We start from the raw sequence: 13,426 nt of genomic DNA, 5'->3' as shown, positions 1-13,426 counted from the left end.
GAACTCCTGCTGGTTTGATTTAAAGTCAGAATGTTGTGAGACTGCTATCTTTGGGTCATATCTGTGGTAATGAGCACAAACAGGACAAACCAGGCCGCAAAGTCAAATCAGTACAGCAGGAAAAATCACAGGCACTGACCAAGAAATAGCCCCGAGCATGTATATCAAACCGTCACTCCAATTTTAGACACAGCAGCAACCTGAGCCGGGGAAAGAGACCTCTTCATAAAGAATCTGAATAAGTAGACATAATAACTCCTTCACTCCTCAAGCATCAGCCTGCATGCACAGGCCTCTTTTATATCACATACACTGACCGGCCACTTTATTAGGCACACCTGTTCAATTGCTTGTTAACACAAATAGCTAACCAGCCAATCACATGGCAGCAACTCAATGCATTTAGGCCTCTAGACGTGGTGAAGAGGACCTGCTGAAGTTCAAAGCGAGCATCAGAATGGGGAAGAAAGGGGATTTAAGTGACTTTGAACGTGGCATGGTTGTTGTGCCAGACGGGCTGGTCTGAGTATTTCAAACTGCTGATCTACTGACATGTTCACGCACAACCATCTCTAGGGTTTACAGAGAATGGTCAGAAAAAGAGAAAATATCCAGTGAGCGGCAGTTGTGTGGCCCAAAATGCCTTGTTGAGGTCAGAGGTCAGAGGAGAATGGGCAGAGTGGTTGGAGATGATAGAAAGGCAACGGTAACTCAAATAACCACTCGTTACAACCAAGGTATGCAGAACACCATCTCTGAACGCACAACACGTGGAACCTTGAAGCAGACGGGCTACAGCAGCAGAAGACCACACCGGGTGCCACTCCTGTCAGCTAACAACAGCAAACTGAGGCTACAGGCTCACAGGCTCACCAACATGTGACAATAGAAGATCTGAAAAACGTTGCCTGGTCTGATGAGTCTTGATTTCAGCTGCAACATTCAGATGGTGGGGTCAGAATTTGGCGTAAACAACATGAAAGCATGGATCCATCCTGCCTTGTATCAACGGTTCAGGCTGCTGGTGGTGGTGTAATGGTGGGGGGGATGTTTTCTTGGCACATTTTGGGCCCCTTAGTACCAATTGAGCATTGTTTAAACACCACGGCCTAGCTGAGTATTGTTGCTGACCACAGTGTACCCATCTTCTGATGGCCACTTCCAGCAGGATAATGCACCATGTCACAAAGCTCAAACCATCTCAAACTGCTTTCTTGAACATGACGATGAGTTCACTGTACTTCAATGGCCTCCACAGTCACCACATCTCAATCCCAACAGAGCACCTTTGGGATGTGGTGGAACGGGAGATTTGCATCATGGATGTGCAGCCGACAAATCTGCAGCAACTGCGTGATGCTATCATGTCAATATGGAGCAAAATCTGTGAGGAATGTTTCAAACACCTTGTTGAATCTATGCTACGAAGAATTAAGGAAGTTCTGAAGGCAAAAGGGGTCCAACCCGGTACTAGCAAGGTGTACCTAATAAAGTGGCCGGTGAGTGTATATTGGTAATGTGGATTTTTTATTTGACTTTATTGTTTATTCTGTCTCCATCTCAATGCGATCAAATAGGTTTTGTACAGTAATGCTGTGGTCTCAGTGTGTCTGGAGCACTGGACCGATCAATAAAGTGGACAAACAATGATATAATTCAATGCACAGTGTTGGGTTTGGTCATTCCACGTCAGAAGTCCAAGTGAAGCCATTGCAAGTCCATCTTGAGTCTGACTCAAAGCCAAGTCCTGTGACTTGAGTCCACATCTCCGGGTGTACGTCACAAGACACAAGTCAACACAGGCAAATCCTAAACCAGCACACATTGGCTGGTGGTTGTTTCTCTAGTCTCGTCCTGACTGGGTCCTGTAGATTCCCCATCATGTTCTGATTATGCTGCTGTCAGTCAAGATTCGTCCGATTCAGCTTTTGTAAGTTTGTTGGAACCTTTTAGTCCATAAAGCTCAAGTTTTGTATGCAAGTCAGGTCTAATGTAATCCAATCCATTATCATCTCCACCAGGCATGAGCCTGGGGAGCGGTTATGTGTGGCTCTGTGTGACTCACTTTTATTGTTATTTTTGGACGCTGTGTTTGGCTAACCGCTAACAGCTAACAGAACTACCAGTGCACACACTGCTGTGCCTCCCCACTACTCAGCCGCTGCAGCTCGGTGACTCTCCCTTTGTGTTTTGGCTCGATTGTATTGTATGATAATACGGATATGGAGTGATTGTGCGAGAGTTGTTGCTGGCTTTATTTTCCACACTCCTTATGTGCAAGTGATGAACACATGCCAAGTGAGGTGACTGGAGAAGGTAGATTGACAGTCGTAGAGCTCTGATACTGGCATTAGATAGCTGTTGTCAGTTTGTCTGTTTACAGTGTGCTGCATTTGTCTCTATGGAATAAACAAATAAATAGTCATTTTCACTGCAGCAATTTTCCTCACAAAAACTAAAACCATACTTGGTAATATTTTAAAAAACGTTTGACGGTCTGTTCTGCAGGTCTTTCACACTTTATAACGTTATCTCCACTGCTGAAGATACAGCAAGTGTTGGTGCATCAGCCCTCTCCTCTCCTCTCCGAAGCAATATTTCATCAGAAAGCACTGATGAAATATTGAGTTGCTTCATATCTTTTACAATTGAATGGTGCGTACGGAATGGTTATAGCTCACTAATACAAGCACAACTAACACTGCTGGTCTGACTGTTTATGATAAAGAGGAGTTATGAGTGAAAGTACACACGAGGTATGAGGTGACGTGTGTGAGAGGCGTCTTTATACGTATAATGACGCCTCTCACATTTCATTTCTACAGTCTGGCTTCATTTCACCGCGTCACCTGCGTCTCTAAAATGTTGGTACACATTGGTCAAAGTTTCATGTGTGCACATTCTCCTGTCAAGTTAGTTTTTTTCGATCACAACTTTTGTTTGGGAAGTGGACTACGCCTCTTTCAGGTTTGGTTTTGTGCGTACGCAACGATGACAAATGAGAGACCTGCACTCTACTGAGTTCAGTTCAAATCTGACTTGAGTCAGAAGTATAACAGGTCCACAGCTCTGGACAGTTGGGCTACGAATCGTGTTCCCTAATAATCTGAATGTGCTAATAGATTGTAATAAAGTCAGTAAAATGAAGTTGAGCGAATGTGCCTTACATGCCAGTTGTCTGTGAACGTTTCCAGGAGTCTCTGGATGACAGGAGCCTCCCCAGGGAGTCGAAAGGCCTCCAGGTAGAGCCGCAGGGCCTCATCGATACGAAGCCCCTGGAAAGTGAACGTGCTGCAAAAATAGATCGACATTATCAAAGCCTAACATCTTTTAGCACTTCATTAACATCAAACACACCAATGTTCATAGAAACCAAAACCTCTACACCCTTCAAACCAGATTGGAGGATCACACTTGAATGATAAACAAATGGGCAATAATCCCTGGAACTTCACCATACTTGACAAAGCTGTCCAGGAGCTCCATGTTCTTGCGATCGCTGACGTACTCGCCGATCATCTTTTTGTCCAGTCGGGGGTTTTCTCTGAGCCACTGGGCCACCTGGTCGTTGTCTAAAGGGCTGCTGAGCAGACCTTTGTCCTGCAGAAACTGGATTCCCTTCTTGGGCTTCTGGTTAAACTGCTCTGTGCCAGTGATCAGCAGCTGGAAACACCATAGAAAGAGGCGGTTCGAAGGTGTAGCAACAGAGTTTATAACTAATTGCGGTTGTGTAATGTTACAACAAATCTAAATCAATCGATATCGCTCACCTTTTTCTTGGTTCTAATGTCCACCAACTCTTGGGAATCAGGTAAACATGACGAGAAACGTTGAGGCTTTTTCAGGACTCTCTTCTCAGCTGGACGGAGAAAAAATGTAAACATTTAAATCAGCTTCCATCTCAATGCTTCGGAAGATCGTGAAGTAAAACTGTCCATAAGATCAAAGTCTCACCAGAGTCATTGTCCCCTTGATCCTGTCTACCCAGTCTCATCTTCTCTGCCATCAGATGTCCACTGGTTGGTGGACACACTGGTGCATTCTCAGCTGGTGGAAGACTCAGATCATCGGTACTGCCCAGACTATTAAGATCTGTCGACGAAAACAAAATTCATTCTTCAAAACAACCTATCAAGGGCAACACTCGATGTAGTAATAATCATTAGTATTAGTAGTAAACAGTAGTGTGATGTGTATACCAGCTGCAGTGTCTGTTCCGTTGATGGTGGAAGCTTCTCCCTCTTCCAGCAGTGTTTCTGACTGGTCTTGTTGAGCAGTGCTGTTGAGCACCTTGGCCTGGCAGTGGGCTTCAGTGCTGTCGATCACCGTGAGCAGAGCCTCCAGTGACAGGAGGTGGGTGGTGTAGAGCTGCCCCGACACTGGGAACGCATTCTGATGGCAAAAAATGATGGCATTCACCAAATTGAATTCAAGACGTTTTAAGACCGTTTTTGAATGACACATAAAATGCAATGTAGTGTCTTTTGCAAGTCTTACAGGTCAAAGAATAGAAATGCAGATTAAAAAGTAAAATCAAAAGATTTATGTGTTTTCTATAGGTCTGGTCTACTTCCACATTCTTCTGTACAACTTAGTATTTGTGAAATAGTAAGATGCTAAAAGTGATCATATATGGATGTTACCTTGGACAGCAGCTTGGTGAGGTCCTCAAACAGATTGGAGAAGTAGAAGTCACAGTCATAGTTGATGTACAGCTCAGTGACGAAGCTGGGAATCCTCCACAGCTGGACCAGTGCCTCCAGAGCCATCTCCTTCATCTCATAGGGCATCTTAATGTTCTCCGACGTGACGATGTCCATCAGTTTCTTTAGGTACATCTGCCAGGTCAGCACAAATGGTGATGACGATTATTAGTTCCTCAGGATCACTATTACCATTTATATGGACGGCAGTCAACTGACAAAACAAAAAGATCATTTGATGAATAAAAAGCAAGACGATCAACAAACTAGCTACATATTTACCTCAAGCTGAAACTTAAGATGCACTCTCATGCTTTCAAAAAGCAAGAAGCAAACTCGTACGGAGAAAGCGTAGAGGTTCATACGGTCCACATTCAGCAACTGCAACACAGACACAATTATCAGAAAAGATGCATTCAAATAATAATATCGAAAACCACTCCAGTTTTCTCCAAATACAACTTTAGCTCTTTTTCTTGATGCGAGTTAAACTATTCACTGTCATTACATCGTTGTTCCTACTTTGACTTGGAAGATAAGACTGAAGGCAAAATGATTGTCTGAATGGATTCAACAAACCTCTCAGCATGCTGCTTGACAAACATGTATTGGATCGAGAGGTGAGGGTGTTAGTCCTCCTGGTATGTAACCGTGACCAAATCATTAAGCTTGTCAGTAGCCAACACACCCCATCATATCATGGTTAGAATAGTAAGCATAATTCCAAGGTCGACAAAAATCGAAGCAGAACTTTGCAGAGGCGATGAATTTGAACTTATATCTGCTTTGGATTCCAACAAAGCAGATCCCACAAGTTTCAGCTTAGAGTCAACTAATGCAAAGAGGCGCTGCAAGTCCCTTAGTCACAAGTGCTCACAGTTTCTGATTCAGATACAACTGTTCAAAAAGCTTTTAGAAAAAAAAAGGTCTTTCTCATAGCAGTCACTAATGCAGGGAAAATATCTTACCGTTACCAATTTGAAAACAAAAAACACAGGTACATTCAAACACTACGAGCATTGAACTTCACCTGGAAGAGATGTCTGCAGAGCTCATCTTTGACCAGTCCGAGTAACGACTGGTAGTTAGTGATGCGTGCTGACTCAAGTGCTACAGTCAGCAGCTGCAGGCCCATGTGCATCATGGCGTCAGTGTTGTGGCGGTCGTGTGGGTTGGTCAGTGAGATCAGGAAGCGAAAAAGCTCCCGTAGACATGGCAGGCCATAAGGGATAATGGACGCTCCTTTAGGAGAGACAGGAGAGACAAGAGGAGGACAGAGGTCAGGAAAGGACTGCGGCTACATCCACACTACTACCTTTCCATTTTAAAATGCATATCTGTTGCTATGTTTACATCTAGCATCCACACTACTCCGGAGTTTTAACCCCCCAAAAACAGAGAGGCTTGGAAACGTGTGTTTCGTTTAAAGACTCTGAGATTAAGTCGTAGTGTGGACGGCAGAAATGTGGACCTTTGGAAACGGATGATGTAGACGTGGCGACTGTGGCTAAGTGGAGAGCAGGGTCATCCTTTAATCAGAGAATCGGCGGTTCGATCCCCAGCTCCACTAGTCGATGTATGAATGTGGATAGTCGGATAGGCAGGTGGTACCTAGCCCCTTCCATCAGTGGGAGAAAGTCCAAGAAAGTCCAAGAACAGACAACGAACCGGAGGAAACGAGTGAGAGACGTGTGTGGACATGGATCGTTTTAAAACCCCGGTTTTAAAATGAAACATATTACTGTAGATATAGTCTTCATGTCTCAAGACAATGTTCTCAGTGTGTAAAGAAAACACCAAGAGCTCTCAAAGTCAACTTGTATGCACTGATTTTTGTAAACTGTGGATCAAGAGTGCCATCTTTTCATGCAAGGAAACAGTGGAATGCAGCAACACAAAACAAACAGACGTGAGATTACAAAAGAAGAGAATTCAGAGTTTTAAAATCCCTCATCATCCTTACCGTCTCTTTGTGTGGACTGTGTGAAACGCACTCCTCTGGGATTGACATAGTCCATGTCATGGATAGAGGTGGCATCTGATTGCTCTGTAACGGAGTCTTTGTCCTCCAGAACCTCAGGGATGGACTCCACTGAGGCCGAATGAGCCCGTTCAACCTGCCTGTCCTCAAACTAGACGCAAATGGAAACAGAACACAAATCATTGGTCTTCATGAAAGTTAAAGACACATTAGTTCCAAAGAAATGGTAGAGCATCTCATTAGAGCTACTAGAATACACACAGAGTCACCAACAATAGACACCATTCCATAAAGTGAACATGGAGACACGGAAAAGCTGAACATATATTCATCAAATAAATACAATGTTTGTGATGCAAGAACTGATCCACACCTGTGCATCCGGAGAGCCGGGCTCAGGAAGTGTGGTAGCAGTGCAAGGGGTGGTGGGAGATGAGTTACACTGTTCCAGGTCAGAAAGGTCTTCCCTGGAGGTGGCTTTGGAGCAGGTGTCCAGGCCACTGTCTGTGGTTGTAGGGCTGGAAACGGACGAAGCAGCGCTGTCTAGGCTCGAGCTGGACAAGCCTTGCTCAATGAACGGGACGCCACCTGACGGGAAAGAGATGCGGTCATAGTGTGGTGTAACATGATGTGTTTTCAGAAAATCAGCAGCAATATGTACAGAAAGGTCCACCACAGATACCCACGATGGGTGTACTATCACAATAGTCGGTCTCTTACCTGAAAGGTTGTTGTTGCTGAGGGTGCTGGACTGGGTTGAGTCCATCTGACCGGAGGGACTTCGGACCATGTGGCGAGGCGGCCTCGGCGAGCGTTTCTGCTTCTTCCATTTGGATGACTCACTCATCCCACCGGCACGCATCTTCAACTAGAGGAAACAGAGTGGATCACTGAGTAGGGCTTCTCCAAACTCGCTGTACGACTGGACCATCATTACAGATTAAGGCCATGATCAGAGAGGATGATTTGTTTCTCTGAAGATGCTTCTTTTCTTCTCAGAAAATAAGAGACTAGCTGTGAGCAGCTGAAAGGGTGCAATCACAATAAATGCCATGTAGTCCAACAATGTTTAAGCTACTTCTTTAGCTTTGCCAAAACACGAAGGGGTACTCTCCAATACTGTGCATCAAAGTGTGTTTCCAGGTGTTGGCGAGTAAGTCAGCTGTAATCATTGTGTATAACATAACTGGGACCTAAAGGTGATGCACATAGAAACCCCTCTGGTTATCAGTGTAACCCTGGCGAAGAACATCCTATTTGATCATGACCTAAAACCAGCCCAGCTTCAGCTGTCAAGCAGCAGGTCATTTCAGAAGAAAAGAAACGGCACTGTATGTTCATGCACACATTTACTGTAAGCTAAGGAGAGCCACTGCCACGCCCTCTTTTTAAAGGTTCTGCTTCAGTGTAAGTGTTGGTGTTCATTTATTCAAACCATTCACAGTTTTAGACTCTTTTATATCTGCTTCAGTTGATTTAAAAACAAACTGAAAAACTACTGAGACATGCTCAATCCTGCAACAGCTGAGAAGGTGCATGGGGAGCATGATACACAGCAGCTGAAACATGTAAGCCAAAAAGAAGATACAATCAAAAACTAAACATTAAATAATAACATTAAAGTAATGTGAGCATTCACAAGCACAGACATTTCATAGTCTACTATGTTGACTTGATAACGACTCGTCTACATCAGTTGATTTGTTAACATCTCTTTAATACAGCATATTGCTCCTTCTAGCCAAGTTAAGAAAATTGGGCGGTTAGTCTGTAAAAAAGGACACGGGAAAGGTTACAGGGAGAGATTGTCCAGCCTAAATACTGAAAGTCATCTTCCTTACCTGCACTCGTTTGTTTTTCCACAAGATATTGTAAGCCTCAGAAGAGAAGGGGAGCGAGCAGGTGCCCGTGATTAGTGATAGGTAACATGTCAGCAGTGGGACAAATACAAAACACACCGGAACATACACTGTGCATGGTGGGAGGGGGTGGGATCCACAGACACAGCCGCTATGGGCTCCAACCACCAGAGAATGTGCAGCCAGCTAATGAGCAGTGTGAGGGGACGGGCAGACAGACCATGCAAAAAGCAACAACTGCCTCCAGCTCGATATTCAGGTCTGATATAAATGTGACACGTATGGCAGCAGCACGACAACCATTCAAACAAAACGATAGAAAGGGGAACGTTGACTGTGTGTATTTCTACAGTATGTAGCTTGTTTTCATTATCAGCCAACAATAGTAGAAGAAATAAAACAGACAGAAACCTTAGAAAAGGCACAATGACAATGAGCAAAACCCAGACAGTAGAAACTAGAAACGGAGCACACAAACATTCAACATTTCAGTGCTTTTACCTTCTTCATGTTGGCACCCACAAAACTCTTGGCCTCCTCTTTGAACTGTGGAAGTCTGGAAGTAAAAGAAAAAAAAGAACCAGAGAATTGAGTTAGGACAGTCTGACATAACTATTGTCCAGGCATCATCCTTACAGGTACAGGGAAATCTAAATAATGAATTTGTAAGTACAATGTTAGTCATGATAAAGACAGTAGCTGTTAAGGGCATCCATGTTGTTTCTTCCTTTTGATTTTCTGGTTCAGATGCTAGGTTTAAACAAGGAGCATATTCCAAGGAGCATATTCCATGTCAGAGAGAAAACAGACGCAAACTGAGCTGGTAAACTATTTCATTGCGCGGCAGCATGTTTTACCATGCCGGCTGTAGCTTAACATGTCAACATGTAGCTGGTTAGAATCCTTCACTGTGTTGTTGATGTGATTTGGTGAGAATGCAACATAAGCTGCTGTCCTGAGGTGTAATGTGAAGCCTAATGCGCCACACATCTGGATGTCAGTGATCAGATGATCAGACTTGATGCACTTTGGGTTCCTTTGTATCTGACCACATGTAATAAGATTACCTAAAACAGATTTTAGAGCAAATTGTGAAGATGGCAGTTTTCTACTCTGTCACGGCGGATTAACAGTTCATCCACTTGTTCAAACAAATAGTGAATAATGTCCATCATAATAGTACAACATGACGTCTTCAAATGTCCAAAAACCCAAATAGATTCAAGTTACTGTCGTAACGATCAACTGACCAATCACTTCAGTTCTAAAAGTCAGTATCTCTAACTCTGATTTAGTGTTATTCTATAAATTAGAGTAGATCAGCCTTTATGGTCCCCCGACTCAATGGAAGTGCAATACTGAATTGCCAGAGTAGCCCTTTAATGTGTTTTGTTTCTCCTTCTTTTTTATAACCCCAAACCTGAGCCATAAATAAACCTTTCCAGCATTTGATGAGCAATACTGGCTGCTGTTCACGAGAGAGAGAGCGAGAGCGAGAGCGAGCGAGAGAGAGAGAGAGAGAGAGAGGTTTCTGTGGACACTAAAGCTTTGCCGGAAAATGAGATGTCACCACCAGGCGCGCGTTAATAGTGTTGTCTTGCGAGCACGGTTATTGGATGATCTGTGGGTCCAACAGATTAACATGTCTAATACTATCAGCAGGCAATCTAAGACTGCTTCTGAGGAGCTGAAGAGAGCTGCTGTTCATCCTCCTCTGATGGGAGTGTGTGTGTGTGTGTGGGGGGGGGTTGAGACCCTCTCACATCTATATTATCCAGGGTCTGTGGACAAGTGGGGGGCTGGGGGTTGAACATGAGCAAAATGAGATGTGGGATGTGTGAGTGTGAGTAGAATCAGAAGGCTGCAATAAAAAGCCCAAACTAAATTGACATCTCCTGCTCACGTGCAGCGATGCCTCCGTTTACGACTGTTTCTATGTTTCCATGCTCGCACAGTCAATTCTTGTGAGAAGAAATGACAACAAGGTGCCATACAAGAGTCATGCCAGTAAATAAAAACAGGCCAAGAATGTTTAGTGGGAGCGTCGGTGAATGGCGACAAGCTTGGCAAAAATCCACCACTGGACTCCAGCGGAGGGAAGGTAACCAATCACTTTGTGACAAATCCTGCGTCAAATAGTCCTGTTGGAGACAAACAGGCCTTCACAGAGTAGGCGGATAACACCAGAACTTTAAATCAAGCTCCATTTGTTTTGCAGGTTTCCTTCACATTCAGATGAGCAGAAAGATTTTTTGAGATTTTTTTTTCTGATTTTCATGATTGCTTGATGTCTGGAGTCACTGGCAAAGCTAATTCTGTGTGTGTGTGTGCGTGTGTGCGTGTGTGTGTATATATATATATATATATAGGTCTGCGTCTCGGTATTTATGGGGCTGGGAGCTTTGCTGTCGAAGCAGAGACCGGCTTCATCTATATGCAGATCATGTGGTGTGCAGCTCAATCGGCTCATCCCCTCGTCTGTGACTGAATGTGACTGGCACTCTGATGCATCTGGACGGGGTGGTTTGTGAGGAGGGGTGATGTGGAGAGAGGAGCTCTTATGCTAAATGGCAAAGGAGAAATCATGTTATGGCATTAGTAAATCAGTGGCCCATTGACCCTGTGCACGGTGCAAAATGAAATTCATGAGCTTGAAGGGAAATAATGAGGCCTGAGAGACAGATGTATGCAGAAAACCAACAATCACTAATCCAGAGGTGATAAGGAGTGCAGCAGCAGTCCGGCCTGCTTCTTCTGTGGGCAGACAACTAAGATTTGAGGTTTGAAACTGCTCTTTATTTTCCTGTTCTTCACAATAAAAATATAACATACAGTATCACTAGAATTGAATCTTGGGTGCTGCTTCAAACTACAACTTCGCGTTGTTTGCTTCTGTCAACCAGTCAAGTGACAGTTTACAACACGTGTGTACATATGTCTTCATCATTTTACGTTATTAGACATTTGTGTGAAATTCTCATAATTAGCAGATGAATTCTTGAAATGCGTTTTGTGAGGTCACAGCGACCTTTGACTACCAAACTCTAATCAGTTCAACCTTGAGTGAAAGCAAAGATGCTCTTTCACAAAGAAGTCCCATTTCAGGCTCAGCCACTGGTTTGAAATGGCAAACACTTCCTGTCTGCTAAGTGGGCGTGGCCATGGCGTGTCCGCCTCTCCATCCCCGCAGCTCGTCTGGAAGTGTTGTGAACGTCGCGTGGATGGATGGAAGGAGATTGGGTTGTATACTGTATTTAGTTCTTCTTTTGCTAACATTAAGTATTTACAGAGCTAACAGCCATGAAAATGAGTGATCTGGGGAGTTCGCCAATGTTATATGCAAGAGAGAGAGTGTGTTGATGACACAAAGAAGGTCTCTGATGGAAGTGGACGTTTGTGCCAAATTTGAAAAAATTAGCTCCAAGCGTTCCCGAGACATCACCTTCAGAAGAATGTGACGGACCTGAGGTCACAGTGTCCGTGACCTTTGACCTCCAAATCCAATCAGTTCATCTTTCAGCCCATGTGAACATTTGTGCCAATTCTCAAGAAATTCCCTTCAGGTGTTCTTCACAATAATGGACCGAACGGAGGGTTGGACGGACTGACGGACGGATAACCCAAAAACAAAATGCCTCCAGCCACGAATGATACCAGCGCGGAGGCATGAAAAACATACTGTTAATGTGCTGATTCCTAACCATTTCAGGAGTATTAAGTATAATATACATATTAAGGTATAGCTGAACACACTAACTAACACTGCATCCATCTCCATCCACCACTGTCCCATTCATTTACCTAGAGAACAGTAGCTGCACCATGTCAACCAGTGTATGTTCAGCTGATTTCCTGAGGAGCTCTGCAAACACAGAAGAAAAACAGACATTAGAACCAAACACAATGAAATAGAGAAGCAGGTTCAGCCGAAACAAATACATTTCAACTAACTAACTAGTCTGTACAAGCTAGAGCTATAAGAGCAGAATAGAGTTTAAACTGGAAGTGGGCATATGCAGGCTGTTTGGGATATTTGTAATTTGTATTGTCAATCATTCATTATTAGACCATTTTAATGCAAAGAAGACCACATGCATCCAAACCTAAGGGTTTGTGGTACGAGTTGATATGAATGGAAGTGAAGTAAAACAACCCAACATCAGCTTGCGAGTCTTCATAGAAATGACTATCCCATCAGAAATAGAGGTTGATGACTCACCACTTAGGCGCATCTCAAAGCAGATCCTGAAGCAGGACTGCATGATCTCACAGACGGACTCGTTGGTCAGATGGGCTCCAACGGGTGTCAGCAGCAGAGTCCTCAGGACCTGAAACAATGTAGAATATGGCTGTCCTTACATCCAGTCAATCAGCTTCATCTAACAAGTAATTATGATGAGATTAAAACTAATAGTCGTCGAGTGGAATCCTATGTTGGGAACGTAAAGGAGCGTGTTTGGGTTATCAGCATCTAAGAAACTGAATTCTTGACATCAATAGAATTATTAATGTCAGTAACAATTATTAATGATTATTAATAATAACGGGGCACCACCCTGCGAACAGGGACCAATAACCAAACGATAAAACTAAGTCTCATAATTAGTGTTCACTCATAATGTCAATAGTCTGAGTACTATTACACATTCAGAGTGACAGTGAAGGGTTAAGTTCGAGCACAGACCACATATACAGTTATTATCACAATACGCATGCACAAAGTAATCACAGACAGCTGCTCTTTAAAATATAACAGAGGTTATTAAGTTCTAATACTAATGATCTAGTCAACTAATATCTAAACTAACAACAACTATACATTCATGAGCACGCTATCTAAAATCAACAGACTATTGAAAAGAGGGGGGCGTGTGTGTGTGTGT

At 43.5% G+C, this 13,426-nt stretch overlaps 1 protein-coding gene across 1 annotated transcript in view; it reads right to left on the bottom strand.

The window, feature by feature from the left end:
- The window catches only part of gbf1 (golgi brefeldin A resistant guanine nucleotide exchange factor 1), an 85,155-nt gene that overhangs the window by 12,593 nt on the left and 59,136 nt on the right, over window positions 1-13,426 (bottom strand). Inside the window, exons 7-20 of the mRNA XM_079280661.1 lie at window positions 12,763-12,871; window positions 12,345-12,405; window positions 9,045-9,099; window positions 7,405-7,552; window positions 7,058-7,272; window positions 6,667-6,835; window positions 5,734-5,945; window positions 4,986-5,084; window positions 4,644-4,838; window positions 4,200-4,392; window positions 3,955-4,092; window positions 3,771-3,859; window positions 3,461-3,663; window positions 3,168-3,291 (exon numbers count right to left, since the gene is read on the bottom strand). Of these exons, the coding sequence (XP_079136787.1) occupies window positions 3,168-3,291; window positions 3,461-3,663; window positions 3,771-3,859; window positions 3,955-4,092; window positions 4,200-4,392; window positions 4,644-4,838; window positions 4,986-5,084; window positions 5,734-5,945; window positions 6,667-6,835; window positions 7,058-7,272; window positions 7,405-7,552; window positions 9,045-9,099; window positions 12,345-12,405; window positions 12,763-12,871 (2,010 nt within the window). The remainder of the gene's footprint in view (window positions 1-3,167; window positions 3,292-3,460; window positions 3,664-3,770; window positions 3,860-3,954; window positions 4,093-4,199; window positions 4,393-4,643; window positions 4,839-4,985; window positions 5,085-5,733; window positions 5,946-6,666; window positions 6,836-7,057; window positions 7,273-7,404; window positions 7,553-9,044; window positions 9,100-12,344; window positions 12,406-12,762; window positions 12,872-13,426) is intronic.

The sequence above is a fragment of the Melanostigma gelatinosum genome (genome assembly GCF_949748355.1).
Source record: "Melanostigma gelatinosum genome assembly, chromosome: 12".
NCBI lineage: Eukaryota > Metazoa > Chordata > Actinopteri > Perciformes > Zoarcidae > Melanostigma > Melanostigma gelatinosum.
The sequence above is the reverse complement of the archived record's forward strand: the minus strand, read 5'-3'. Positions and strand labels throughout refer to the sequence as shown.